Below are 27132 nucleotides of genomic sequence, written 5' to 3' on the forward strand. Positions count from 1 at the left end.
AAGTGACAACAACATATAGGGGTACACCCCAGCCTGGCTCGTGGCTGGCTCTTGGTACCTCTTGGGCTGTAATACCCTTGTGTGCATAAAACCCTTTGGAGTTTTTCTCTCAAGCTTTACCTATCAGACATTGTGGTGACTGTGTTGGGGTCATGGAGGTTCCCCTTGAGTGGACCCCTCAACACTGACCATGGCATCTGTCCTAACCCCATCCTTGGTGCTCCCACGCCTGCCTGAGATGTGGATACTGAAGCACTCTAACATCAAGAGAGATGTCAAGTCCAGAGGTTCTTGTTTGAATTGCTCTATGTACAAAATGCCCTAGAAGCAAAAAAAAAAAAAAAAAAAAAAAAAAAAAAAAAGAAGAATAGAAAAAAAGCTTAAATAAATAGGCAGGGCTGTGATGCAGATATTAAGGGTAGGTCCCTGGGACCCAAAGGGCTGAGGAAGACAGAATAGTTGGGAGCACCTGGCCGTGGGCAGTGGCTGCCACATGGCTCAGTGAGGATGTCCACGAAAGCCTTGGAGCCTTGTCCCTTCAGTCATGGATTCCAAAGCCCTGAGAAGTGGCCTTCACAGTGCCTGGTGATAGCTCCCAAGCACCACCTTCACCCCTAAAGAGAGCACCTGCCTAGATACCACAAGCTGGCAGGAACCACTGTCCCCTGCCATCTTTGTCACCCTCAGGGCAGCTCTCAAGCCAAGAGGAGCTGAGCTGGACCCATCACTGTCCTCCATGGGAAGGTCACATAGCTGCCAGGAAGGATGCCCCTTCATTCAGGTCCTAGTGCCCAGGCAGGGCCAAGAGGCCAGGCTGAATATGATCAAGGAGCTTCTTGAGGGCACGGTGGAGGGACCCAGGGCCTTAGTCACATCAACTGCAAGTGCACATCTCCTTCCAAGCTCCTCCCCTGCACAGAGGTCACCTTCCAGGAACACTCAGGCCGAGAGGCTGACTTCCAGGTCCTCAGAAGTCCCTGAGTGCAGGGACACTGGAAGAACAGCAGGTTGAGGAAGGTAAGGGCCATCGCTCTCCCCTCAGCTTGCCCTGGGCCGGAGGCTGCTTTGTGCAGTTGCACTTGGGTTTGGTTGAACAGTCAGATGATGCCCCTGTACACACTGTCACCCCATTCTTCACAGGTGACACCCAGACATAGATTAGACCATCAATCAGTTCCCTCCAGCAGATGGCACTAAGTACTGCAACAGGTAGGATTGGCTGTCACCCTCAGAGGCAGATGAGGGCTCTGGCCAATGGTGAGGGGCTGGTGGGCATCCTGGTGGTTTTGTTCCCAGAGAGCTCCAGTGTTGGGTCCAAGTTGGGGACACAGGCCATAGGGGCCTCACAGAAGGCTGGCCAGGCTGGTGTTGGGTCCATTCTGAGCTTGGAACTGCACAGGGGGTGGGCCATCTGTCCACTATGGAGAGAACACATATGTGTGAGCCCCTGCACACCTGAGGAGCCAGAGTCCCTCACCCCACGTCTGCTTCCCCACTCAGTATACCGTGATGAGGTTGTGCTCTGGGAGGCTGCAGGCCTCAATGTGGTCCTGCAGCAGCTGCTGTGAGAAGTTCTGGTGCATTTGTGCAGCCTCGTGGGCATCCATGGCGTTCCCGCATGCCTTGTTCAGGTCTGAGGATGGGAAGAGTCACTGTTTAGTTCATTTCCTAGGTGGTATGGGTTTGGCCACCCAGGGGAGACAGGAGTGCCCTAAGGGATCCAAACCCATCTTGAGGTCCAAGAAATCATGCACAAGGCCCATTAAGCAGGAGCCAGGGCCCCACCTGCCATAGTTCTGTAAAATCCCCTGGAAAGTTAGGCATGGTGGTTTGGCAAAGAAATTTAAGTCTGAGTTCAAGGCCAGCCTCATCCACTTAGAATTCCAGACCAGCCAGGGTTGCATATGGAGATCCTGTTTCCAATAAACAAAAATAAAAATCCTGTGCCAGGCGTGGTGGTGCACACCTTTAACCCCAGCACTTGGAAGGCAGAGGCAGGTGGATCTGTGACTTCGAATCAGCCTGGTCTACAAAGAGAGTTCCAGGACAGTCAGGGATATTACACAGAGAAACCCTGTTTCGAGAAATAACAAAAAACAAAAAAACCCTGGAGATGCACCCCTGCTCATATGATGTCTGGGCCCCACAGCATGCCTGTTCACTCTCACCTCTCAGGAGTGCAGATGACCACAGCTGCACAGACATGTCTGGGATCTTGCTGGCCAGCTGCATGGCAGGCACCACCATGTTGTTACTCTCCTGCCAATCAAAAACTAAGAATGAACAGTAGGCTGGGGAGAAGTGTCTTTGACTCTCTGCTTTATGAACATGAAACTGCCCACTTTCTGTACTCCTACTCTACTGACAAAGCCATCTACCTAAGATGGTCTTCTGAAGCACAAGGTCTACCGCGAGACCACGCCAAGCGAGCACCCTTGCCTTCCTCTGCACATGAGGCAGTGAGTGGGCCACAGGAGCTGCTCACCTGCCAGAGGAAAGAGAGACACCTCTAGACCCACAACTGTGCATTCCTGCAGGCGTCCACAGGCCGCTGGACTGAGGGTAAGATTTGCTCCTTTGCGCTGGCTTTTGTAGCTGTGGGGTGTGGGGGTCTCTGGACCTGTGACTGCCTCTAAATAGACTCTATGTGTGCCAAGCTGCTGACCTGGAAGCCCAGGGTCCTCACAATGAGGCTAACAGAGTTCTGGGGCACAGCTCCCTGTTCCTGAGCCCACACAGAGCCACAGCAGAGAGGTGGCTCTGAAGTCCAAATCGTGTTCCACTGCACTGTTCTCCCTCCTCAGACTGTAAGCCGGGGTTTAGGTACTTCCTATGACAGTTCCCTCCAGAGGGAAGCCGAAACCTCACACCAGGGGCCGGAGAGATGGCACAGAGGTTGAGAGCGCTGGCAGCCCTTGCAGAGGGCTCCAGCTCAGATTAGCACCCATAGGGCAGCTCACAATGGTCTAACTCCAATACAGGGCATCTTTTGACCCTTGTACACTAAGCACACAAGCAGGCAAAACACTCACACACACAAAATACGTAAATCTAAAAATGAATAAATAAAGCCAGGCGATGGTGGTGCACACCTTTGATTCCAGCATTTGGGAGGCAGAGGCAGGTGGATCTCTGTGTTTGAGGCCAGCCTGGTCTACAGAGTGAGTTCTAGGACAGCTAGGGCTACACAGAGAAGAAATCTTGTCTTAAAACAACCCCCGCCTCAAATATAAAGGAATAAATAATTAAAAACTTAAAAGCTTCAAACCAGATTCCAGTACTCAGCACAGCTTAGTGGGAAGATACCTAAACAAACGCAGCTCAGCTGGACTACAGTTAGATGTCCACTTCAAACAGCCACAGCCACACTGAGTCGAGTCCCTCTCAGATCTCAGAACACACTGGACAGGAAGAGCTGTTCCACTCCAGACCCGAGGAGGGGCTGGAAGTATCGGCTGGTTCTACAGATGCCTAGGTTGGGTCTGACCCTCCCCTGAGTCAGCCCTCTGCGGGCCATGTGGCTCTGGCCATGGGTGACTGTCTCATCCATGAGAGTCTGGCCCATTGACATCTCCTTGCCCCACACCTAGGCTCACTTTACCCTGACCTCAGAGGCCCAGTTGTCTCCTGGAGTCAGGCTCACACAGGCAGAGGAATTTTTCTGGTTTTTGTTTTGGCTTTTTTTTTCTTCTTTCTTTCTTTAAAAAATTTTTTTATTTATTATGTAAACAGTGCACAGATCACATTATAGATGGTCATGAGCCACCATGTGGTTGCTGGGAATTGAACTCAGAACCTTTGGAAGAGCAGCCAGTGCTCTTACCATTGAGCTGTCTCTCCAGCCCCCTTGGGGGTTTTTTCGAAACAGGGTCTTTCTGTGTGGTCCTGGCTGTCTTGAACTCACTTTGTAGACCAGCTGGCCTTGAACTCAGAGATCTGCCTGCATCTGCCTCCCAAGTGCTGTGATTACAGGTATGTGCCACCTCGCTCAGCCAGAGGAGGTATTTTACAGTAAGCGTTGGAGTGAGAAACACTGCTAGACAAGTATGTTTCTGGCCCACATCTCCTATTCCAAGTGCTCCACATCACTAGAGTCCCACAGGGTATCACAGCCCTGCCCGATGCCCTGGCAACTGCCACTCACCAGGCCACAGCACTGCAAACACCAAGGCTAGAACTCCTCTTATTGGCTACCCACTACATTTTACAATTAATTTTTTAATTAATTAATTATTTATTTATTTTGAGACAGAGTTTCTCTGTGTAGCCTTGACTGTCCTGGACTCACTTTGTAGACCAGGCTGGCCTCAAACTCACAGCGATCCACCTGCCTCTGCCTCCTGAGTGCTGGGATTAAAGGTGTGCGCCACTACCACCCCACTTATTTTACAATTTGAAGTAAAAAGTTAAGTCTTGTGAAGTCATGTGGTTGATGGTGCCACGGACACAGGCAGTTTTGACACTGTTGCTCCTCCTAAGGTCCTGAGGCACTCTCAGGGAGTCATGACTTCCAGAAGGATGCTATGCTGAGAAGCCCATGGGAGCATGGCAGGAAGCAGCTGTGTCTCTCAGGTCTGAGGCTTGTGAGCATGACATACACATCCTGGAAGGGAACCTGCTGTCTGGGCTACCCTGACTCCAGGGCCCCCAGGTCTTCCACACAGGAAGTGCCATGCTCAGGAGTGCACTGGCCAGGCAGGTACTCACCCTATGATTTCCCAAAACATAGAAGATGTGACCCAGCAGCACAAGGGAGCAGGCTGTGAGGCGGTTCAGGTCCTCTGCATTTGACATCTTTAGAGTTTCTCGAAGAAATCGCCTGCACAGGGGGACAGATGCTGGCACCATTCAGGCTTATCAGTCACAGAGAAGCAGAGGTGGACTGAGGGAGGGGAGGCCATCATCCATGACCCTGGCTCAAACTTACTTGGCTTCATTGTAGCGGCCCTGGAAGAAGGAGAAGAGCCCTCGCACATAGAAGGCTGCTGCTCGGAGGCAGTGTGAGCTGCGGGAAAACAGAGTCACAGTTTGGCAGGGGAGATGCTTCCCAAAGGGAGGCTCCTGCCAACTGTCTGAAGGGTGGAGTGCAAACAGTGCTGAGTATGTCTGAAAGTGTGGGGCCCACAGGAGCATATGCCACCCCAAGAGCAATGAGGGCGTGGGATGTCTGTGTTGGGCACAGGCAGCTCACCTGACCGGGAAGCTGTGGTCTGGGTTTATCCTCTCAAGCAAACTGTACAGCTGGTGGAGAAAAAGTCAGTCAGGACCTACTGAGCCCCAACTAGAGGAGGCCAGGCCCTGAACATGCTGCAGGGGACAGAGCTTCCTCCACTCACAACATGCCGCATGCGTGCTCTGAACTGCCTCAAGATGGGGTGTCCATCTGAGGAAACCATGTAGGAGACAGGGCAGAGTGGAGCACTGGGACCCAAGAGTCCCACACTGGTTTCCTGACAGCCAGGGTGGCAGAGGTTGGGCTCTCTGCTTCTTCCAGCCCAGATCTGGAAAGTTAGTGATGGTTCTTACAGACAAGAGATGACGACGGCCAGGATTGGAATGAAAGCTGTAGAGATGCAGAGAACCTGGGCTGCTCTGGGCCCCCAGGGTAGGGCAGCCTAGGGTGTGTGGCTCTGGCTGGCAAATCCAGCTAAGACCACCTGACTCAGCACAGCCCTATGAGGATGGCCACCCACCCATATAAAATTTTCTTCCTCTTGATTTGGGGCTATGGTGTGGCTCTTAGGAGAATGCTTGGAGGCAAACAAGAGGCCCCAGGTTGGATGACAGCACCACAGATTTTGTCTTGTTTTTTTTGTGATAGGGTTTCTTCTCTGTGTAGCCCTCACCATAGTGCAACTCATGATGTGAACCCAGAGATCCACTTGCCTCTGCCTCCTGAGTGCTAAGATTAAAGGCGAGCACCACCACCACTCAATGATATTTAAAAAACAAAACAAAAAACAAAACAAAGCAAAAAACAGACAATGTGGGGTCAAAAAAGCTTGAGTGGCTTAGGATGGGACAGAGGCCATATGGCTGCAGAAGCACTGTCCCAGTCCCAGTCCTGACCCATCGAATGTTGTACCCTCAGAGGAAGCTAAACATCTGTGCTCTCTAAGGTCCATGGTGACTAGGACACCCCACTGCCCCTACACAAGAGATGGAGAAAGGATACCGAACATGAAGCATGTCACCTACTACCTCTTGGTGTCTATTTCCTTCCCGTATATACACACTCGCAAGGTTGGTCACGATGAAGGCCCACAGCTCCTGGTGGTTGGTGAGCTGGAAAGGAAGACAGCGCATTTAGGAGGTTAGGCTGGCCATCACCACACCCTGCTGGGGCTTGACTACACCAGAGCTACTCAAGGGAAGCTTGGAGAAGCTGGTCATCCCAGCACTTGGGAAAGAGGCTGAGGCAAGATCAGAAAAAAAAGTTCTTGTTTTTTTCCTAAGACAGGATTTTTCTCTGAATTCTGAATGTAGATCAGGCTAGCTTCAAACTTACGAAGATCCCCAGCCTCTACATCCTGAGTGCTGGGCTTAAAGGTGTATACCACCATGCTTGGCCAGGCCAGATCAGAATTTAAGGCCCGTCTGGGCAGTTAACTGGGATATCCAATCTTTTTTTTTTTTCTTTCTGGTTTTTCGAGACAGGGTTTCTCTATGTAGCCTTGGCTACCCTGGACTCGCTTTGTAGACCAGGCTGGCCTTGAACTCACAGCGATCCACCTGCCTCTGCCTTGTGAGTGCTGGGATTAAAGGCGTGCGCCACCACGCCCGGCCTTGGCCAGCCTGGTCTACAAAGCAAGTCCAGAACACCCAAGACTACACAGAAAAAGCCTGTCTCAAAACACACACACACACAAAACAAAACAAAAAACCAAACCAAACCAAACAAACAAAAACAAAAAGCAATGGGTTCCTGGCACTGTAGCAGGGGGGCCTGGGGGTCCAGGGAGACAGGGGTGGAGCCAGAGGAATGGCAGGAGTGCTGCCACAGACATGTAGACCATCAAGGATGGGACCCTAACCTTAGTCAGAGGGATGCCCCAGGCCCCTTGCTCATAGAACTGAACACTACTCTACAAAATCTGTACTGGGGGCTCCCTGGGGGAATTGGTCAGTAGTCTCTCTTTCCTGTAAGGCTAAGGTAGGAACATCCTTCCCTGGTACTGGTCCAGGTGGGCAGAGCTGGGGATGAGCTGTCCCTAGAGGCATCTGGGCCGCTCTGGGAGAAATGGATCAGCCTCTTAGGGACTAGCAGGAGCCTGTAGGAGTCAGCAGGCTGAGGGTGTGGATGCCTTGATGGGGAACTGCCTCCCTGAGGTAAAACCTGTCCTCTGTCCCTGAGCACCTATCACAGGACTCAGTAGGATAAGGACATGTCCCAGTCACTGTTCATCCACACAATGCGACTCTACCAAACCCCAGAACCCATCATTTTTCCAGGAGTACCACAGACTGAACAAGCCTGAGAGTGTCAAAGTGGCCACCCAGTGTTCCTGTAGCCCTGATACATCTGTCTTTCCCTCATTATCTGACCAGGGAGGCCAGGAACCCTTCACCCCAGCCACCTCCCACCTTAACAGGTCACTTTCAGGGTGACTGCAGTGGATGTGGGCTCAAACCCAGAGCCTCAGCAGCAAGAGCCACACCAGTCTCTATCCTCTGTGAGGCAGCCAACCCAGCCGGGCCTTACCCGCAGGGCTGTGGTGAACTGGGCTTCAGCATTGTCCATGCAGTTCACGGAGACACAGTACAGGCCCTGCAATGACAAGGCTACATGTAGAGCAGCTCCCAAGGCTGCTGGGGCTCCAGTCAGCAGCCCCAGACAAGCACGAGGTGTGCCTGAGCCTCTGGATGAGTGTTCACACTACTGTAAAGGGCTCCACCCCACCCGACCCCCGCCCGAATAGAACAGAGCTCATGTCTGGACACTGCCTAGGTAGTGTCAGAAGGTATTGACTGGGATATCCAGATTCTTTTGGGGTGGATCACCTTCTTTGCTAGGTTTGTTCTGGATCCTGGCAAGAGTGGGGCCCAACACCCAGAGCATACTCACCAGCAGTGTGTGCAGCTGGGCGGCATGGTTGGAGAAGAGCCGAGGGGATTGCTGGCACAGCTGGCAGACCTGAGAGATCTGAGAACAGAGATAACTACCTGTTCTGGGACCTGGCACTGGAATGCAGCCCCAAGGCTGAAAGGCATGCTCCCATCCAGTTGCCAAACTAGGGTCAAAGTCCCGGCAGGAGGAGCTGCCACAGGGAGGGTGACCCTGATCTCCTTCCCTTTTGCCCGTGCTGACCTTTGTTCCAGCTCCAACTGAGTACTCTGGCTACAGGCTATAAAATGCCTCTCCAGTGTTCTCAGGAAGGTGAGCATTCTGGTGACATGGCTCCCAGTCACACCCCAATGTTCCCTGAGCATGCACGTTTTAGGAAACCAGACTATTGGCTTTACACTCAATAGTACAGCTCATGCTAGGTAACTGACAGTGAGGTCGCTGTACCCTCCCCTCTGGACACCTGTGCCGCTACCCAGACCAGTCCCAGCATCCCACTCTCTGTGCTTGCTACCTCCTGTAGCGCAGTGGCCTTGTGGCCTGTGACGAGGCGGCACATGATGATGTGCTCCAGCAGGATCACTTGGAAGGATGACAGGATGGGGCTGCAGTCCAGCACTGGGGACGGAAGGTAGGGGTGAGCATGTAGGCACAGTCCCACAGGACTGCCACCTCTCTCCATCTAGGTAAGGACAGGAGGTCAAGCCAAGGCCATTGTGAAGTGACCCAAGGCTGAGAAGTCCCCACGAGGTGGTGCTCAGCTACAACAGGGACTCAGAAAGCACTGCTCAGGTCCTGGCTTGAATTCTAAGCATCAAAGCCACACTGTGGCTGAGCACTGTGCCACACACAGGTCATCTCTACAGATGCTGGCACAGCTGCCTGTCACCCCTGCTAAGAGGTCAAGCACCTGCTGGGTGGGTTCTCCAGGAAGTCTTCAACTGTGCACGCCTGAGTGGGACAGGACCCAAGCCAGTTCCTGGCCCTGCACCAATCTCCTTGGGTGGGGGAAAAGTTCTTGTTGAACGCAGCTGAGAGGCACTGGCTCTGGTGCCCCCCAGCATATTTTTCCCTTCCGAAGTGGCTGAGGAGGGCACAGGGCCAAAGAGATTTAGTGCAATGTTAAGGCCACATGCACCCCCAGGACACATGAAATAGTCAGATGTGTGCCTAGAACCCAGAGGCTCTGGAGGGTTCACAGCAGGTAGGTGAGGGCTAGGTGTATGTAGCCCAGGTGAGACCCTGGTGTAGCCATGTCCTAATGTCAAGGACAACTTAGGGCTGCTGGAGTCACTTGGGGTCCCCACCCAGGCGTCACTTACTCTTAAGCTTCTCCAACTGCATGAGTGCCTTGTCTGTGTACTTCTGTGCCTTCTCTAGGTAGCCAGCCTGCATTGAATGCATGACTGTGACCTGCGAGGAGAGCGGTGGTGGTCACAGGGCCCTCCCCCAGCCCAGGCCCAGGGTGGCAGGACTCACCAGGTAGACGAGCACGCACATGTGCTCCTTGGGCAGCCAATGGAAGAGGTCGGCAGGGTTGCTGGGCAGGATCTCATCGTCGTGGAGTGTGGAGATGGTCTGGATACACTGCTGTAGCTGCTTCAGGCACGGCTTGACGCTCTTCACCTGTGGCATCCATGCCTCAGCACCACACCCCAGGAGGCCTGGTAACCTTGCCCAGCTCCTGCATGGGGCCTCCCTATCCTCTGCAGGAGGGAGCCCACCTCCCCAGGTCTTGGCCTCCCAGCAGCCAGGCTTCAAGGAGGCAGGGAGGCCTAGTAGTTATCCCCCACAAATAGAAACCCTGTTGGCACTGCGGCTTCTGCCAATCCTCCTGTCTGCCACCCTGAGCCTCTGAGGATACTGTGGTTCTGCAGTCAGGGACAAGTGACAGAGGCTATGTTCCTACATGCTGTACGAGGAGCTGGGCCCAATGGGGACACAAGGAAGGCCCTTACTAACAACAGTTTCACTGAGCACTTCCTGGTTCCCCACAACCCTGGCCTAGTACCTCACAGGGGCATGCACCCAGTGGGGCCATAAAAGCAGCAAAAGGCCAAGGCAGGCAAGGCAGCTCCCACTCATCACAGGCTGAGGCCATCACATAACCACAGTTGTCAAGTCTTCACACAGCCGTGCAACCACACCAGGGGCCCTACTGACCCTCACAAGGCTGTGAGGTGGGGAAGGGGAATCTGCTGAATGTCTCCCTGCTTTGTTTTCATGGCTTCCATGAGCTTCCCTTACAAGCCTCCAACCATATGCGCACTGAATGGATGTGAGGCCACACATTCTTACTCAAATGAGGACAAGGCCTAGGATAAAACCTGTGCTCTGAGCATCCTCTACCCTTGGGGGCTATGCCATACAGTGTGATGGAACCACAACTGTGCAGGAGCAGGACACCTGCACGCATGTTTGTGCATTTACCAAACATGCAACAATGAGACCGTATATCATGGGCGATCCCCTCCCCCACCCTGAGACCACATACCTGCCCAGCATCCAGGTAGTGGGTCACCTGCAGCACCAGGAAGAAGACACGCAGTGACTCCTTCTGGATGGGGTTGCCCTGCCAGTTCTCCACAATCTGCCCACACAATGTGAGCAGTGGGTGCACCTCCTGCAGTTTGCGCTCCATCAACAGCAGCTGGAAGGGATTGGGGGAAGGGGCAATCATTGTCACTGGTCTAGCAGCCGAGGACACCCCCCAAAAGGTAAAGCAAGCTGGGTGCAATGAGGTCAGGTGTGGCAGTGCTTGCCTTTTTTTTTTTTTTTTTTTTTGAGACAGGGTTTCTCTGTGGAACAGCCCTGGCTGTCCCGTAGACCAGGCTGTCCTCAAACCTGCAGAGATCTGCCTGGCTGGCAGCACTTGCATTTAATCCCAGCGCTTGGGAGGCAGAGGCAGGCAGGTCTCTGCGAGTTTGAGGCCAGCCTAGTCTACACAGAGGGTTCCAGGACAGCCAGCACGACACCGAGAGACCTCATCTCAAACAATCAATCAAAGCTGGATTCAACAAAGAAACTGGGGTACAGGTGGCTCCATAGCAGGCTTCCTCAATAGCACACCTACCACCTGAAACCTCAAAGCCCCAAATGAAGCCTGCCAGGGCAGAACCTTGCTCTTGAGAATGCACTGTGAAGAGAAGCCCCTACAGGCGACTCGTGCCTGCAACACGGCTGCACCCAGCCTTGACTTACCATCCCCTTGCTGAGCAGAAAGAGTGCCCTGGAAAAGAAACAAGACATCTGGTTTGTAAGGCACCAGGAAAATAAGGCTGCCCCTCAGGGAGATGTGCTTTATTTATAGGACACTTTAGAGTGCTGCATCTTGTTCTGATCTATATTTACATTGGTGGGGGGGTGAGGCTGGTTCTCATGTAACCTAGGTTGGCCTCAAACTTCCTATGCAGCTAAGGATGACCATGAACATTTTTCAAGGGGTCATGCTGGAATTGAACCTAAGGTCTTTTTTTTTGGTTTTTCAAGACAGGGTTTCTCTGTGTAGCCTTGGCTGTCCTGGACTTGCTTTGTAGACCTAAGGTCTTTCATATGCTAGACAGCACTCTGCCACTGCACTATACTCCCAACTTAACTTTGAACTTAAAGAATATGTATTAGCCAGGCATGGTGATGCACCTTTGATCCCAGCACTTGAGAGGCAGAGACAGGTTCAGAGTTCAAGCCCAGCTTGGTCTACAAATGGAATTTCAGGACAGCCAGAGCTACATAATGGACAGACCTTATCTCCCCCTTACCCCCATTCATCCACCCACCTACCTACCTATATAAAACTTTTCTGTCTATATGTGTGTACCTACATGCACGAGTGCACCACTTGCATCCAGGTACCACCCAAGGAGGCCACGGGGGCATCAGACGTAGAGGAAGTGGAGTTACAGGGAGCTATGACTCTACTGATGTATATGTACTGAGAGACAATTCTGAGTTCGGATGTCTGGGAGAGAGAGTGCTCTTAACCACTGATCTACCCCTCGTGCTCTCAACCTTGAACTTGGGATCCTCCATCGTCTACCAGGTATGGCCACCACACTATGGTTTCAGTAGCTACTGTATTTCATGATGCAGACACACTTGTGGGCATCACAAAGGGCAAAGGGCCAAGGCTGGGCAAGGTAGAATATGGTACCCCAAGTTACCTTGATGCTCCAGCATAGCAGATGTGGGCCTAGCACAGAGGATGCATGAAGCAAGAACTACCCTACCTGTGAACTGAGCTGTGCCCAACCTCAGGTCCCTCTCAGGACCTAGGGCATGAATTTACAAGGTTGAGGCGTGTCAACGCCCTCCCCTCTCCTCCTGCACTAGGTTTCTTTGGCCTCTCTCAGGCCCCGTTCCTTGAACTTTTCACGTAGACCTATGTACATGGTGAAACTGAGGACAGAAAGTACAGCAACATGACAGCGTGGCCTCTCATACCAATGCCAGCCCACTCTGTTCTCAACCAGCACAGCACCCAGGTGAGTGGACACAGAATCACATGTAGTTGTCCAGGAGGTACCTGTGCAATAAAGCTGTGGCTGGACAAAGTCCATCAAACACTTTCTTTTTTGGGGGGGGTTGTCGAGACAAGGCCTCTCTGTGTAGCCTTGATTGTCCTGGACTCACTCTGTAGACCAGGCTGGCCTTGAACTCACAGTAATCCACCTGCCTCTGCCTCCCAAATTCTGGGATTAAAGGCGTGTGCCATCACACTTGGCCTATCAAATGTTTTCTTTCTTTCTTTTTTTTTTTTTTTGGTTTTTTGAGATAGGGTCTCTCTGTGTAGCCTTGGCTGTCCTGGACTCACTTTGTAGACCAGGCTAGCCTCGAACTCACAGCGATCCGCCTGCCTCTGCCTCCCAAGTGCTGGGATTAAAGGCGTGCGCCACCACGCCCGGCTTCAAATGTTTTCTTTTTGTTTGTTTGTTTGTTTTGTTTTTTCGAGACAGGGTTTCTCTGTGTAGCCTTGGCTGTCCTAGACTCACTTTGTAGACCAGGCTGGCCTTGAACTTACAGAGATCCACCTGCCTCTGCCTACTGGGATCAAGTGCTTTCTATTTCAAGAGATTGTGTGTGGAAGTGCAAACCTGTCATCCCAGAACTTGGGAAGCTGAGAGAGGAGGATTAAAGCAAGGAGCAGGGGCCATCCTAGCTACAGTACTGACAACCTATCTTAAAATACCAGAGAGAGAAAATGCCAGTACCAACCCTACCAATTAGACACTGGCCCTGCCTTCCCAACCAGCCATTCACATGTCATGAACTGATGGGTCACTCTCTGGGATTGACTCTGCATGGCTCACTACCCCAGAGGCCACCGTCACACACTAAAGTGCTATGCTTAGGTTCAGCAGCAGGACAGCCAAGCTCTTTGCAAGTTAGAGAGCAAGGGGTGGGCGGAGCCTACCGTGTATATTCAGATCCCACCACTCGGGCATACTCAGCCCCCACGCCCAGGAGGTCACAGGCCGATACCAGGTCCTTCTCCAGTGTGTGCAGTTGCTGAAGAAAAGAAAAAGCAACGAATGTGGCCGAGTCTCCTATATCAGCACAATCACTGCAGGGCTGACTTGGAGCTCAAGCACCAAGGCAGCTGTCAGTGCTGAATGCTCTGGGTACAGAGGAAGCCATGCCTCCAGTTTTGTTACGTTAGCTCACTTGTGCACAGAACCAGCGATCTGGGCTCTTAGGCACACCCAGTACATACCAGGTGGGTTACTAGAAAAAGGTCCCTCAGGAGCAGAGGTGTAAGGAGGCTTTAAACTCAAGAAACCTGAAAAATTGAAAGAGAGCACAGCTGATTTTGGTCCCTGGAAGGGCACATATAGACCCTTGGACAGAGCTTAGCTCCCTTGCACACAGGAGTGTTATCAGCTCTGAAAGCTGGGCAGGTCATGTAGCTGCCCAGTCCACTTCCTCAGCTGCCAGCTGCACATGGGCGGCTGCAAGGAGACAGCGTAAGCATGGGAGCCTAAGGGAGGGACCTCCTGGGGGAAATGCCCTAGAGCCCAGTATCGACGGCTATGTGGGTGAGAGGGCCGTATCACAGGAGACAGGGGACCTGACAGATGGCCAGGTCAAGGACAGACAACATTAGCCAAGGGTCATCCAGGCACCCCCGAGAAAGAGGTGCAGACAGGAAAGAAGAGGCGACTGACAGAGTGGAACCTGTCCCTCCGTGACAGCCAGGAGGCCCCCAAGGGGAGCCTGTGTAAGGTCTTGCTCCTATACTCACAGCGAGCTGGAAGAGCAGGCGGCAGTGCCAATATGGCGTCTGCTGTGAGATCTGGATGGCTTTCCGCAGCAGCGGCTTTGCTGCGTCCACAGAGTTCTGAAAGGAAACAGTGTCACGTTCAGGGAGGAAGAAGACGAGCTGGCAATCAGGCTGGAGCCCTGGCGCAGCAGCTACAGTGCCAGAAGGCCAAGCCCCTTCTTGTTCTCCAAACAATTTCTTAGTTGTCACTTCACAGGGTGAGATGAGGGATGCTATTACAGTGTGCTTGCTGCTTGGCAAGAGTTTACATGGCTCACTGCTTGCTGGGTGTGGTGGCACACCTGTCTGATCAATGCTTGGGAGTCTGAGGCAGGGTTGCCTGTGAGTTTAAGGCTAGCCCAAGCTACACGGTGTCACTACTCCAAAAAAAAATTTTTTTTAAAGTTTTTAAAATTTAGAGCAATAAAAGCAAAGTGTGATGACGCACACATTTGATCCCAGTTCTCAGGAAGCAGAGCAGGCAGGTCTCTATGAGTTTGAGGCCAGTCTGGGTCTACATAGAGAGATGCAATCACAATCAAAACAAAAAATTTAGACTATACAATACTAAAGCTTCTTATTCAGACAGGTATAGTAGGCAACATCACTTGGCATCTAAGCAGTGAGGAAGCTGAGGCAAGAAGTATGAATTTGAAGCCAGACCACATTACACAGCAAATTCTAGGGCAGCAAAGGGTAGGTACAGGGTGAGACTACCTCATAAAACACTTTTAAAATTATGTATGGGGGCTAGAGAGATGGCTCAGAGGTTAAGGGCACTGCCTGTTCTTCTAAAGGTACTGAGTTCAATTCCCAGCAACCACATAGTGGCTCACAGCCATCTATAATGAGAGCTGGTGCCCTCTTCTGGCCTGCAGGTGCACATGCAGGCAGAGCGCTGTATACATGATACATAAATACACCTTTAAAAAAACCCTGATATATGGTCTTCACCCTCATAGTGCATTTGAAGCCAGCCTGGTCTACATAGCCAGGTCTAGGCCAACTAAGGCTACTGGGACCCTGTCTCAAAACAACAACCCCAACCCAACCCCTCCCATGGCAAAACCAACAGAACCCGCCCCCCCCCCCACACGTGCTGCTCTTACAGAGGCCTGGGCTCAGTTCCCAACACCCACATGGCAGCCCACAAGCATCTGTCAGTCCAGTTCTATGGGATCTCAAGCCTTCTTCTGACTCTGAGGACAACTGGCAAGGATATGGTACACATGAACTTCTACCCAGCAGCATGTCCTCACCTCTTGACAATACAGCTCTGACAACAGGCTTGCTGCCTCAAATTTAACATCTTCAAACTGTGGGATCTGGAGATGTCCTGTTAAGGAAGTCCAACGCAAAGGCATCTCTTTAAAAAGGGTGATGGCTCCAAGTCAGTCCTCCCCCATCCCATACTTCAGGGCAAGCACAGGAGGGCAAGTTGGAGCAGAGAGGGGCTGGATGAGGACCCTGCTGCCCCAGAGAGTGGTGGCTGGTTTCCAGGGCACAGTACAGGGCCTATGGGTATGGCAGAATATTTGCTTTGCATGCCCCAGGAGCTAGGTTTCACCCCGGTATGGGCACCTCCAACACACACGCTTACAAGAAAAGGATACTTGCTGTGATATCAACCACTGAAAGAGAAAGAAAAAGGATTAATCAATTAATTTTTTGGGGGGAGGTGTTGAGACAGGGTTTCTCTGTGTAGCCTTAGCTGTCTTGGACTCACTTTGTAGACCAGCCTGGCCTCAAACTCACAGAGATCTGCCTGCCTCTGCCTTCTGAGTGCTGGGGTTAAAGGCGTGCGACACCAAACCCAGCTAGGATTAACTGTGTAATAGATGCATGGTGCCCGGCTGCAAGGAATGCCCGTTACCACGGCAGTGGGGTGGGGGCCTGACACGAGGCAGCACTTGCTTTCCTTGTAATCTGGTCGTGGGAATGGACGCTGTAGGGCACTAGATGGACGCCTAACAAAGATGAGGCCTCTCCTCCTAATACCAGACAAGGAGCTAGCACTGTCATCTGCTCCAGGGAGGGAACTCCATGGTGATCCTGGCCATACTCTACACTTCAGCAGGGGTAATGATGGGCTGGCAGAAAGGCTTGGACATTAAGCAAAGCTTTCCCTGAGGAATGTGTTCCAACTGGGGAGAGGGCTGGTGTATGGGAAAAAGCCCCTCCTGAGGCAGTAGCATGTCAAAGAGGCCTGAAGTGGGCAGAGCTGGCCTCAGAAGGGGAGCGCTAGTGTGGACAGCAGCTGGCCAGCCTGATGATGTGTACCAAGAGATTCATGAGATGCTGCTTCAAAACAAAACCCTGGGGAGATGGTTCAGTGATCACAAGTGTTTCTTGTTCTTGCTGAGAACCCATGTTTGTTTCCCAGCACCCACCATGCTGGACAGCTCATAACCATTTATAACTCTAGCTTCTCAATACCTTTAACCCCCAAAGGCATCTGTATTCAGGTATATGCATACACATAAGCACACACATAATTTAAAAACCTGAATGGGTGTGATGGTGCACACCTTTAATCCCAGCACTGGGGAGGCAGAGGCAGGTGGATCTTTATGAGTTTGAGGCCAGCCCAGTCTACACAGCTACCCTAAGCTAGAAAGCAAAACCCTGTCTCCAAATAAATTAAACAAACAAATAAACAAAAGGGTTCAGAGAGCCAGGTTTTGACTAGGGAACCACTGGATCTCAAGCTAAATGTTCCAAGAGGCTCCTAGCTAGTGTGCCCTGTAGTATACAGTTATTTAGATCCTCAGGGACTTCCTAAGCACACAGGTAACATCGACCCGACAACCTAGGGTCCAACAGTCAGCAAAGAGCTGACTTCTGAAGGAGCCCTGACAGGTGTGAGAGCGGCCAGAACCCTCACCCACCTCACTGTGTCAAGGGGCCACACAGGATGGGGTGCTTGGTGCTGGGCTCTGAAGGCAGGAAAAGGAAACCAGGAGCTGCTCCAGACACAGAAGAGCTAGCAAGAAAGGAACCAAGACCCGGGACAGGCTGGGCTGCAAGGCTAGCGGTGTATGGCTCATTTGGCAGTGCTGTCTGGGAGTCCACCCCTGGGCATGGAGCCCTACCCAGTGGGAAAGACTCAAAGCTACTGCCCAGATTGGTAAATTTTTAAAAAACAGCTTATTTATTTATATGGTTTATTTACATATGTGTTCCTACATTCAACAGACCATGGTGTGAAGGTGGAGGTCAGAGGGCAGCTTGTGGGAGTTAGGTCTTTCCTTCTACCACATTAGTCCTGGGTACTGAACTCAGGCTGTCATGTTTGTCAGCAAGCACCTTTATCCACTTAGCCATATTGCTGGCCCTATACCACAGTTTCAGGATTGGCTTAGGTCAAGTGTGGTGGTATCTACCTGTTAAACAGCACTTGAGAGGGATGGAGGCAGAGGTTGGTTCAAGGCCAACTTCAGGTACATAAAAGACTGGGAATGTGACTCAGTTGGCATCATGTCTGCTTAGCATGTATGAGATCCTACGTCTCATCCCCAGGACTTTACAAACTGGACATGGTCCTGCATGCCTGTAATCCTAGTGCGCAGGAGATCCAAAGTTCAAGGTCATTCTCGGCTACAGTGTGACTTTAAGGAGATTAGCCTAGATTCACAAGATCCTTTCTTTAAAAAACCCATGAAACAACAGAAAGCTGTCATAGACAGCGGAGACTGGCATAGAGGCAGAGGAGAGGACTGTGACCAGAACACCTAGGTTGCCTCTTGGACCAGCATGAAAGACAGAGAGGGTTGAAGCATTTACAAACTAAGTCGGCCACATTACTAGGTGAAATAATCTCCTAGAAGTTTGTTATTGCCAAAATGTCTTTATACAACCAAAGGCAGCACACACGATGGAGGATGTTAGGAAAGGCCCGTGTGTAGCCTCTGTGAAGGCTGGGTCTCCAGAGGCTGCCTCATGGTGACACCCACAGGTACTTGGGAAACATCGCTCCCGTGAGCAACAGCTGCACCCATTCGTATACATTCTCTGGCAAGATCAGCCTCAGAACTGTGCCTAGACATCTTTAGCTGCAATGGCCCTGGAGCTACTTCTTCCCGCTGAGAGAGGGTCCCTCTATAGCGCTCAGGCTGGCCTCGAACTCTCGCTCCTCTTGCCTTCACCTACAGTGTGTTGGGGAAACAGATGATAAAACCCAGGACTTTGTGAATGGTAGGCAGGCACTCTACCCACTGAACTACATCTCCATGCTATTTTTTCTTAAATTTCTTGAGACAGGGTCTCAAGCAACCCAGGCTGACCTCAAAGTCACTATGGAGCTGAGGATGACCTTGAGCTAATTTTTCTGCCTCAACTTGGCAAGTGCCAGGATAACAGGTTGGCAATACTCTGTCCAGTCACATTCATTCATTCATCTATTTACTCATTTACCTACTCTCTTACCTGTCTGTCTGTTGTTTATACGTATGTTTGTGCACCAGGTGCTTCCCCCTGCAGAGGCTGGAAGAGGGACTCAGACTGCTAGAACTGGAGTTACGGATGGTTGTAAGCCACCATTGGGTGCTGGGAGTTGAACCTGAGTCCTCTGGAAGAGCAGCAGTGCTCTTAGCCACTGAGCCATTTTTTCAGCTTTGTCCAGATACATTTAAATGTCAGGGGCATGAGGAGTGTGAGAAGTTTCGAGCAGCTAAGCCTGAAGACCAGACTTTGGTAATTGGAATCCTTATGGTGGAGACAGCCAACCCCCGCAAGTTGTTCTCTGACCTGAACACACATGCTGTGTATTGCTCTACAAGCCCCCAAACCAAAATGTTCTGGGCTGGGGATATAGCTCAGATGGTAGCGTGCTTGCCTAGCAGTTCTGTGGGCCCTTGGCACCCACTTAAACCCCACACACATACTTGTAGCCCCAGCACTAAGCAGGGGGAGGCTGGAACCCAGTCTGAGATCCCCACGATGGAAAAAGCAGTCAGAACAAGAGCTCTAGGTGTGAGACCCACAGGGAACACAACACGGATGCTAGCTTTCTCCAGAGCCTGTGGGGTTGCTTTGGGGATTTTTTTTGGGTTTTGTTGTTGTTTTGGGGAGTAGGGGTGGTATCTAGGAACTATTAAAGACAGAAGGGCTAAGATCTACAAAATTCCAGAGCCGGGTGTCTCATCTTGCTCAGGCAGAGAATATTTTATGTTTGCTTGGGCTTTGCTCTTTTTTTTTTTTTTTTTTTTTAAGTTTTTTGAGACAGGGTCTCTCAGTGTTATCCTGGACTAGCTTTGTAGACCAGGCTAGCCTCGAACTCATAGCAGGATTGCCTGCCTCTGCCTCCCAAATGCTGGGGTTAAAGGTCTGTGCCGCCGTTCCTGGTGTTTGCTTGGGTTTTTGTTGTCTGTTTTTTTGGAGATAAGGACTTTCTATATAGCAATGGCTAGCCTAGCCTAGAACTGATTTCAGAACCAGGATATTAAAGGTGTGTGTCACCATATCTAGCATTGGCTTTTTAAACAATTATATGTATTATCTTATCCAACTGGACAACCTTTGCTTTGTATGGGCAGGTGTGTGTGCCCATGCAGAGGAATGTGGAGGTCAGAGGTAATGTCTGGTTTCTGTCTCCCTTACTCCCTTGAGGAGGCAGGCTAGCAGCCAGCCCGCCCTTGTGTTCCTCTGCAGCCGCAGCACTGGGCTCCCTGGGTCCTGTGCAGGCACACGGCCAGGCCCAATCTTTCACATGGAGACCGGGATCTGCACTCTGGCCCTCATTCTCTGACAGCAACAGTTCTCACCCAGTGAGCATTTGCCCAGCCTCAAGCTATTTAGGTTTTTGAGGCAAGGCCACAATGGCCTTGAACTAACAGCATTTTTTTTTTTAATGTCTCAGCCTCCAAAGTGCAGGGATTATAGGATGAGTTAGCATACCCAGCTTTCTAGGCTGCTGCTTCTTTTTAAAGATTTATTTATTGTGTACAGTGTTCTGTCTGCAAGTACTCCTGCAGGCCAGAAGAGGGCACCAGATCTCATTATAGATGGTTGTGAGCCACCATGTAGTTCCTGGGAATTGAACTCAGGACCTCTGGAAGAGCAGCCAGTGCTCTTAACCTCTGAGCCATCTCTCCAGCCCCTTTATAGGTATCTTATTCATGGAAAACAAAATAGTTAGGAAAAAAGACACAGGTCTTCTAATCTGTAAACGTGAGTAGAGTTAGCTACTGATCAATTCCATACAACCCTGAATGGAAACAGAGGGAGCCTCCCTGGCTTTCTGCTATGGGCAGCCAAGGCTCTGGAACAGCTTCCAGCCAACATCTGAGATTGGGCATCAGGAAGTCAGGAGAGAGTTGGGCAAAGCAGCTTATTGGGTAGAGGTGACTGCCACAAAGCCTGAGCAGGTGAGAACAGACTCCCACAAGTTGTCCTCTGCCCTGCACACAAGCTCTGTGCATACACACATGCACATAAGTAACAAATGTAAAGAAAGGAAGCCAGGAGATCTCAGGGGTTTCCTGGGAATCTAGCAAGATGGTGCTTAACACAGGGCTGGCACACAATCACCAAGGACAAAACAGTATTTTGAAGGCAGGATGAAGTGAAGGAGGTGAGCACGACCGAGTCACAAGGAAAGACTATGCTGACCTGAGTCCCTGAAGTCAGGGGTGACGGAGAGAGTGTGAGAGAAGAGAAAGCAGAAGGAAAACAGGAAGAAGCTCAGGCTGTGGCTCATGGAGCTGCTTGCATGGTGGCCACAGGCTGGACACAGGTTTCTCTCCCAGGCCCATACAGCACAGAATCTAGTAGGACAAGGTGGAAATCGGGGAGAAAGAGCTGCTGCCCCGAGCCTTAGGCATCAGGCCTAGACAGCCAGTGCCCGGACAGCGGAGCTGACACCGCTTTCTAGGCCAGGTGAGCCGTCACCACAGAGCAGCTGAGGCAGGTCAGCTCACGCCTGTAGCCCATTAAAGGCCTAGGAAGATCATTCAAACCAAGGAGCTTGAAAAACCAACATGGCCAACCCGACCTTCAACGCAGACCTGTTTGAAAACACAGAGAAAGCACTCCACCAGTATGGTGTCCTCAGCCAGGCCAAAGAATGACTGTAGATGCAGATGGTAACAGTGTGTTTCTTCTCTCTGACTTCCAATTGCGAGCTCTTAAGAATATTAGTGTATGCTGGGCGGTGGTGGCACACACCTTTAATCCCAGAACTCGATGTGAGTTCGAGGACCGCCTGGCCTACAAAGTGAGTCCAGGACAGCCAAGGCTACACAGAGAAACCCTATACTGAAAAAAAAGAAAAAAGAAAAAAAGAATGGTAGCATACCTTGCAGGCCCAGAAACAAAAGGGATTATGGGATCAAAAGAACAAGGTTTGGGGCTGGCAGGGCTGTGAGTACAGCACATGCGGTAGAATGCATGCTCAAGCACACAGCAAGAGCCTAGGTTCAATCCCCAGCACCACAGATGAAATAAAAAGAGGCCGAGAGATGCTCAGTCAGCAACATACTCCCTGTGTTCTGACAGGCAGCGCTCACACAAGCAGGGTGCCATGTTGTAGCTATAATTCTAGCTCAGAGACAGGAGACAGGATATGAAGTGGATGTTTCAAGGATATCTGGGCCTGTTGGCCAGACAGCCTACCTGGTTGGCGAGCTCCAGATTCAGTTTTCATCCCAGTCTCAAAACCCAAGGAGAAAACGACTGACACTACCCACAGTATTTCAGTCCCACAGCAGGAGAGCGGACCCCTGAAATGGGCCTGTCTGAAGGATGGGTGTGAAAATGAGGCAGCAGCTTGGAAAGCAAGACTAAACTCACACAGGAACAGTGGATCTGAGTGACAAGTGTGGCCTTAGCCTGCAGCAGCAGCAGCTGTGGGCTCTCTGGCAGGAACGAGGCTTTTGTGAAGATGAGAGCTCAGACCACCATCACTTGCTGGAGCATTTCAGAGCAGTAAGAATTCCCACATGTCTACATCCCATAATCCGCCAAGATTCTAAGGAGGAAGACTTCACATTTCTATACACACACACACACACACACACACACATACACACCCAAACTGAAAACCAAATAACTGACCAAACACCACCAACGAGATGAAATAAAAAGCAGAGCTTCTAGTAGTGTCCACCCCCACTGCAACAGCTGCAAGATCACAAAACACGCTGAGCAGGGCAAGGCCTACAGGACTCACTGCAGACCAATGGCTGAGATCTCAAAGCCCTTCCTGAGGGAGAGAGACACACCCTCCACGGCTGAATTTACACAGGAGTCTTACAACACTGAGAGACTTCATAGAGCAAAGGGAACATTCCTTCTCTATAGCTTCTAGCCACAGTCCACAGTTGAAGAGCCAGACACTGACACGTTCAGATAGAAAGCAATCAAGGGCTGAGGAGGGGGCTCAGTGGTAAGGCACTTGCACAAGCATGGGGACCTGAGTTTGAATCCCCCAAACCTACATAAAGCAGGGCACAGTAGAGCATACACCTGTAACTACCAGTCCCCTGTCTCAAAAGACAGAAAGAAAGAAAGAAAGAAAGACAGAAAGAAAGAAAGAAAGAAAAGAAAGAAAGAAAGAAAGAAAGAAATCTCGAGGACCAGCTGTCTCAGACAAGCTGGAAGGACACCTAAGGCTGTGCATCCCACGGCACACATGCTCGTGCACAGGGGCAAGGAGAAAGGGAAGGGGGCGGAACGGGAGGTGGGATTCTGGCCCTCTCCTATGTACAGGGTTTCCTGAGACGCCCCCAGTGCTGCTGAGAAGCCAGGTCAGGACCAACAGCCCCACCCCAGCTTTCCCAGATACCTGATCGAATCCTGACAAAACACTGGAACATGCTATCTCAAACACTCTGTTGCTCTGAATTCCCTATCTTGTGGTAAGAGTTGCTGTGAGTGATGCAGGGACTGTGACTTCACATCAGGCACCTATTTCAAACCTGTTGAATGCAGCACTGCAATACGGTACTGGGACCCGAGACACCTGCTAATGGGAACTCACATTAGAGGGCTAACAGGGGGCAGCACCTACAGCACCTACAGGCTAGCAAGGGAAGGAGGGAACAGGATGCATAATCTCAAGCCTAAGAACCAAGTAGGTGTGGTGGTGCACACCTCTCACCCCAACACTTTCTAGAAGAACTCAATTATGCTTTTAGGTTTTTGTTGTCATTGTTATTTTAAAAATTAGTTTATTATTTGACAATTTTATCCATGCTTTTTAAAAAGTTACTTTATTTTTATACATATACCTTTATATTATTACACGTATATACAATAGATTACCTATGCTTTTAACTTTTTAAGAGATGGGCATCTTGTGTGGCTCAGGCTAGCCTGGAATTCCTGTCTCTCTGAACCCGGATCTCAGGGCTCTGAGCAGCGGGGACTGCAGGTTTGTGTGCTGACTCATGCTGTGATTCTTTACTGAGTGGCTCCAAGCGAGCAGAGAGTAAAAGCCCATAGCTGTGCTTTGGAGAAAGTGCAACTGAGCAAACTGAACAAATGAAGGGGCTGGTGCTACAGCTTGGCAGCAGACAGTGGCTTACAAATAGGGTCCTAGGGACACTGCAAGGACAGAGATAAAAGGGATGACTATACACGTCACTTTCAATGAAACTCAGACAGATTTTGAATGGAGGAGCAGCTGTGATTAAGAGGGCTTTCCAGGTGTTGAGCTGGGGTGACTTGTGGAGGGCACAATGTGGATCTGTGGGAGGCCTCACAGGAGTCAGGTTTCCGTCACACCAAGGGAAAGCGTTCACAGGGGTAAAGGTTTCAATTGCTGGTCTCAAAGTCAAGGGCTAAAAGAGGGCAGCTACAGGCATGATCATACAGGCTGAGAGGATGAAATATGAGGACACACTGACACCCAAGGGAACAAGGGAGAGAGGGAGGAGGTGGGATTAGCTGCCCTGAACAAGGAAGAAAAGAGTTTCAGAGCCAGCCAGGCCCAGGCAGCCTGCAGCCTGCACCTACACTGAAGCCTGGCACTGGGCAGGGTCAGCTTCACTCACCACTGCCCTGGACTCTAATGCACTGCTAGCCCCAGGCACTCCTGGCTGGAGCCTTCAGCAGGCTCACTAGCGGGCACCAATCAAGTGTCACTCATACAAATAAGAGACCTCCTCATCCCTGGTGTCCCCAATAGCCCTATATCAGCTCTATCTCTTCCCCCTGGTCCAGTGTCCATAGCTCTTATACTAATAAACTTATTGATTGCTGTTTTCACTCAAGAAGAAGCTATTATGAGGAGAACTGTTCTAGTCAGCTTATAGCCAGACAATCCAAAACAGGTTTGACGCTCGGTGGGACGGAAACAAGTATCTCCTTGATGAATGAAAGAAAACAAAACAAAAACAAACTTCACCAACACAATAATGCCATCCTGTTCTGTACGGAAACTGTTGATCATTAAACTGAGGGAGCTGGAAAGATGGCCCAGTAGTTAAGAGCACATATTACTCTGCACAGGACTCAAGTTCTGTTCCCCGCACCTCCCTTGGCAGCTCATACATAACTCTTAACTCCAGCTCCAGGGGACTCAAGACCTCTGACCTCAGTGGGCATAACATTTATGTGCATATATCCACACACATAATTAAAAATAACTAAATCTTAAAAACAAAACAAAACAAAACAAAACACAAATTTGATGAGCCCAGGTTTTACTTTTTATTTTTCTGAGACAGGGTTTCTCTATGTAGCCTGGCTGTCCTGGAACTTGTTCTGTGGACCACACTGGCTTTGAACTCAGAGATCTGCCTGCCTTTGCCTCCAGAGTGCTAGGATTAAAGGCGTGCTTAGTTTTTATTAGTATTATTACTATTGGTTCTTTTTGAGACAGGATCTTCTATGTAGTCCTGGCTGCTTCACAGCACTCAGAGGTCCACCTGCCTGTTTCCTGAGTGCAGGATTAAAGACATCCACTTCTATATCCAGTGAGCACGCGCACACGCTCTCTCTCTCTCTCATTAAAAAAATTATTTTAGTGGGATGCAGCGGCACACACTTCTAATCCCCGGACTTGGGAGGCCAGCCTGGTCTACAGAGAGAGAGTCCAGGACAGCCAAGGCTATACAGAGAAACCCTGGGGGGGGGGGGGCGCAGGGGAACAACCAACCAACCAAAAAAAATTTTTTTTAAATCAACTTTAGTATTTGTGTACAGGCACACGCAGAAGTCAGAAGACAACTTGAACTCAGGCTATCAGGCTTGTGCTGCGAAACCCTTTACCCAGCGACATCTGGCCAGACCTACTTTCCTTCTTTGAGACATTCCTGCTGTGTAGCCTAGGCTAGCCTTGTTACTTATGATCCTCTTGCCTCCACCTTCAGTGCTCACATCACAGGCCTGTACAGCCACGCCTGTAACCCCAGTACTTGGGTAGCCAGGAAGGACGGCTGCTGGGAACTGAGGCCAGTTCAAAAAACCAAAACCTCAGTGTGGTCTTTGTTAAAACATTTCACCTGCTAAACCTGTACAGCCTCACTCTGGAAATAAGCTATTTGGTTCTGTGAGGACTAGAAGGTCTAACTCTGCAGAGTCTGGGAAACAAAGATTTTGATCCCCTCCTGAAGGCAATTTGCTTAGACTGACTACAGGTCAGTACAGCCAGAATCTGAGTTGACCCAAGGAGCTCCTTCAATCATCCCTGAGATAGGCAGATGGCAAAAAAAAAAAAAAAAAAAAAAAAAAAAAAAAAAAAAAAAGAAAAAGAAAAAGAAAAAAAAAGGAGGCGGAGGTGTGAAAGAGATACAGTTGCTATAAGAAACAAGTCTAGAGCCACAGAGTTTAAGGAGGGGCGGAACTACAGTTGTAAAGCACCAAGATGTCACAAATCAAGTTGGAGGTGCAGTGGGGACTCCTTCAAAGATGGACCAGTCCACGGTGGGAGCAGGAGCCGCCCACGGTGAGCTCGCCCTTCAGACTCCCCCGTGAAGCAACCGCCCCTAGGATGTACATCCTTCGCTTCACGTCCTCACTGGACATCAATGCTCAACGACAGGCTCAGGGTCTCCCCTTCCCCGGTATCCTTGTCACAACGGACGGGGGGAGGGGGGCGTCAAAGCCCTAGCCACGAGTGTCACAATTTCAAGTCCAGGGACCAGGGATGGCACCTCCCACCTTTCCCGAGACCTGGGCTCTCTTTTCGATTTCTCTCCAGTCACAGCGTCCAGGCTGACGCTCTGAGTAATGGCCCCACAAGCCACCCGAACCACGGGGATTCCCCCCCCCCCCAGCCCCCCGATGCGGGACACCCTGTTTGTTGCTAAGGGACAAAACTCTCCCGGGTCTCTGGGAAGAGGGCGTGGCGGAGCCGCGTCTGTCACCGCAGGTGAGGGCGAGGCCTTCGGGAACCCAGAGCCCCATGGAGGCGAGGAGGGTCGCGTCCCCAGACCCGCCACCCCGGAGGCCCGCCCGGCTGGCCCGCCCGCTCTCACCGCCTTCTCCAAGTGGCTGCGCGCCTGCTCGCTGTTCTTCGTGTGGTGGTAAAGCACCGAGCCCAGCTGCAGGTGCGTACGGGCCTCGATCCGCTGAGGCGGCTTGAAGGGGAACACGGCCTGCAGGCAATGAACGCACAAGCGGATCTTGGGCGGACTAGACGTGCGGAAGTGCTCGGCGAAACCCAGGAGAGCCAGGTACCAAGACTCGGCCGCCTCGGCCTGCGCCGCCTGCGCCGCGGCCGCCTGCGCCGCTGCCGCCGCCTGTGCCGCAGCCGCCGCCTGTGCCGCCATCTTGGCCTAGCACAACAACAAGCCGCCTCCACAGGGAGGCGGAAGCACCTCGAGGGGCGGGGCCTGGGAGGGGGCCCTCCTCGCGGTTCTCGCGAGAA

General features: G+C 51.2%; 1 protein-coding gene across 3 annotated transcripts; it reads right to left on the minus strand.

The window, feature by feature from the left end:
- Nucleotides 1-630: 630 nt before the first annotated feature.
- On the minus strand, nt 631-27034 carry Mau2 (MAU2 sister chromatid cohesion factor). Of its 3 annotated transcripts, none has more exons than XM_051169484.1 (19): nt 26741-27034; nt 15935-15952; nt 15581-15646; nt 14304-14399; nt 13476-13570; nt 11267-11294; nt 10560-10715; nt 9545-9691; nt 9388-9478; nt 8580-8683; nt 8066-8143; nt 7703-7768; nt 6202-6285; nt 5192-5241; nt 4928-5005; nt 4708-4819; nt 2169-2259; nt 1506-1633; nt 631-1418 (listed from the first exon to the last, which is right to left on the minus strand). In XM_051169484.1, the coding sequence occupies exons 1-19, from the start codon at nt 27032-27034 to the stop codon at nt 1344-1346; spliced, it is 1857 nt and encodes a 618-aa protein (XP_051025441.1). In that variant the 3' UTR covers nt 631-1343. The 3 variants fall into 3 exon arrangements, with proteins under 3 accessions (XP_051025441.1, XP_051025442.1, XP_051025440.1); XM_051169485.1 differs by having other exon boundaries at nt 631-1411; nt 6199-6285; XM_051169483.1 differs by having other exon boundaries at nt 6199-6285.
- Between the last annotated feature and the right edge of the window lie 98 nt (nt 27035-27132).

This window comes from Acomys russatus, chromosome 27, assembly GCF_903995435.1.
Source record: "Acomys russatus chromosome 27, mAcoRus1.1, whole genome shotgun sequence".
NCBI classification, from domain to species: Eukaryota; Metazoa; Chordata; class Mammalia; order Rodentia; family Muridae; genus Acomys; species Acomys russatus.

Excerpts from the sequence above, each read along its gene's own strand:
- Mau2 (XM_051169485.1), bottom strand. The coding sequence starts at position 27,034 with ATGGCGGCACAGGCGGCGGCTGCGGCACAGGCGGCGGCAGCGGCGCAG. Across the intron at positions 5,242-6,198 it reads GAAATAGACACCAAGAGGTA|CTGTACAGTTTGCTTGAGAG; the intron begins GTAGGTGACATG and ends TTTCTCCACCAG. Across the intron at positions 1,634-2,168 it reads GTCATCTGCACTCCTGAGAG|ACCTGAACAAGGCATGCGGG; the intron begins GTGAGAGTGAAC and ends TCCCATCCTCAG.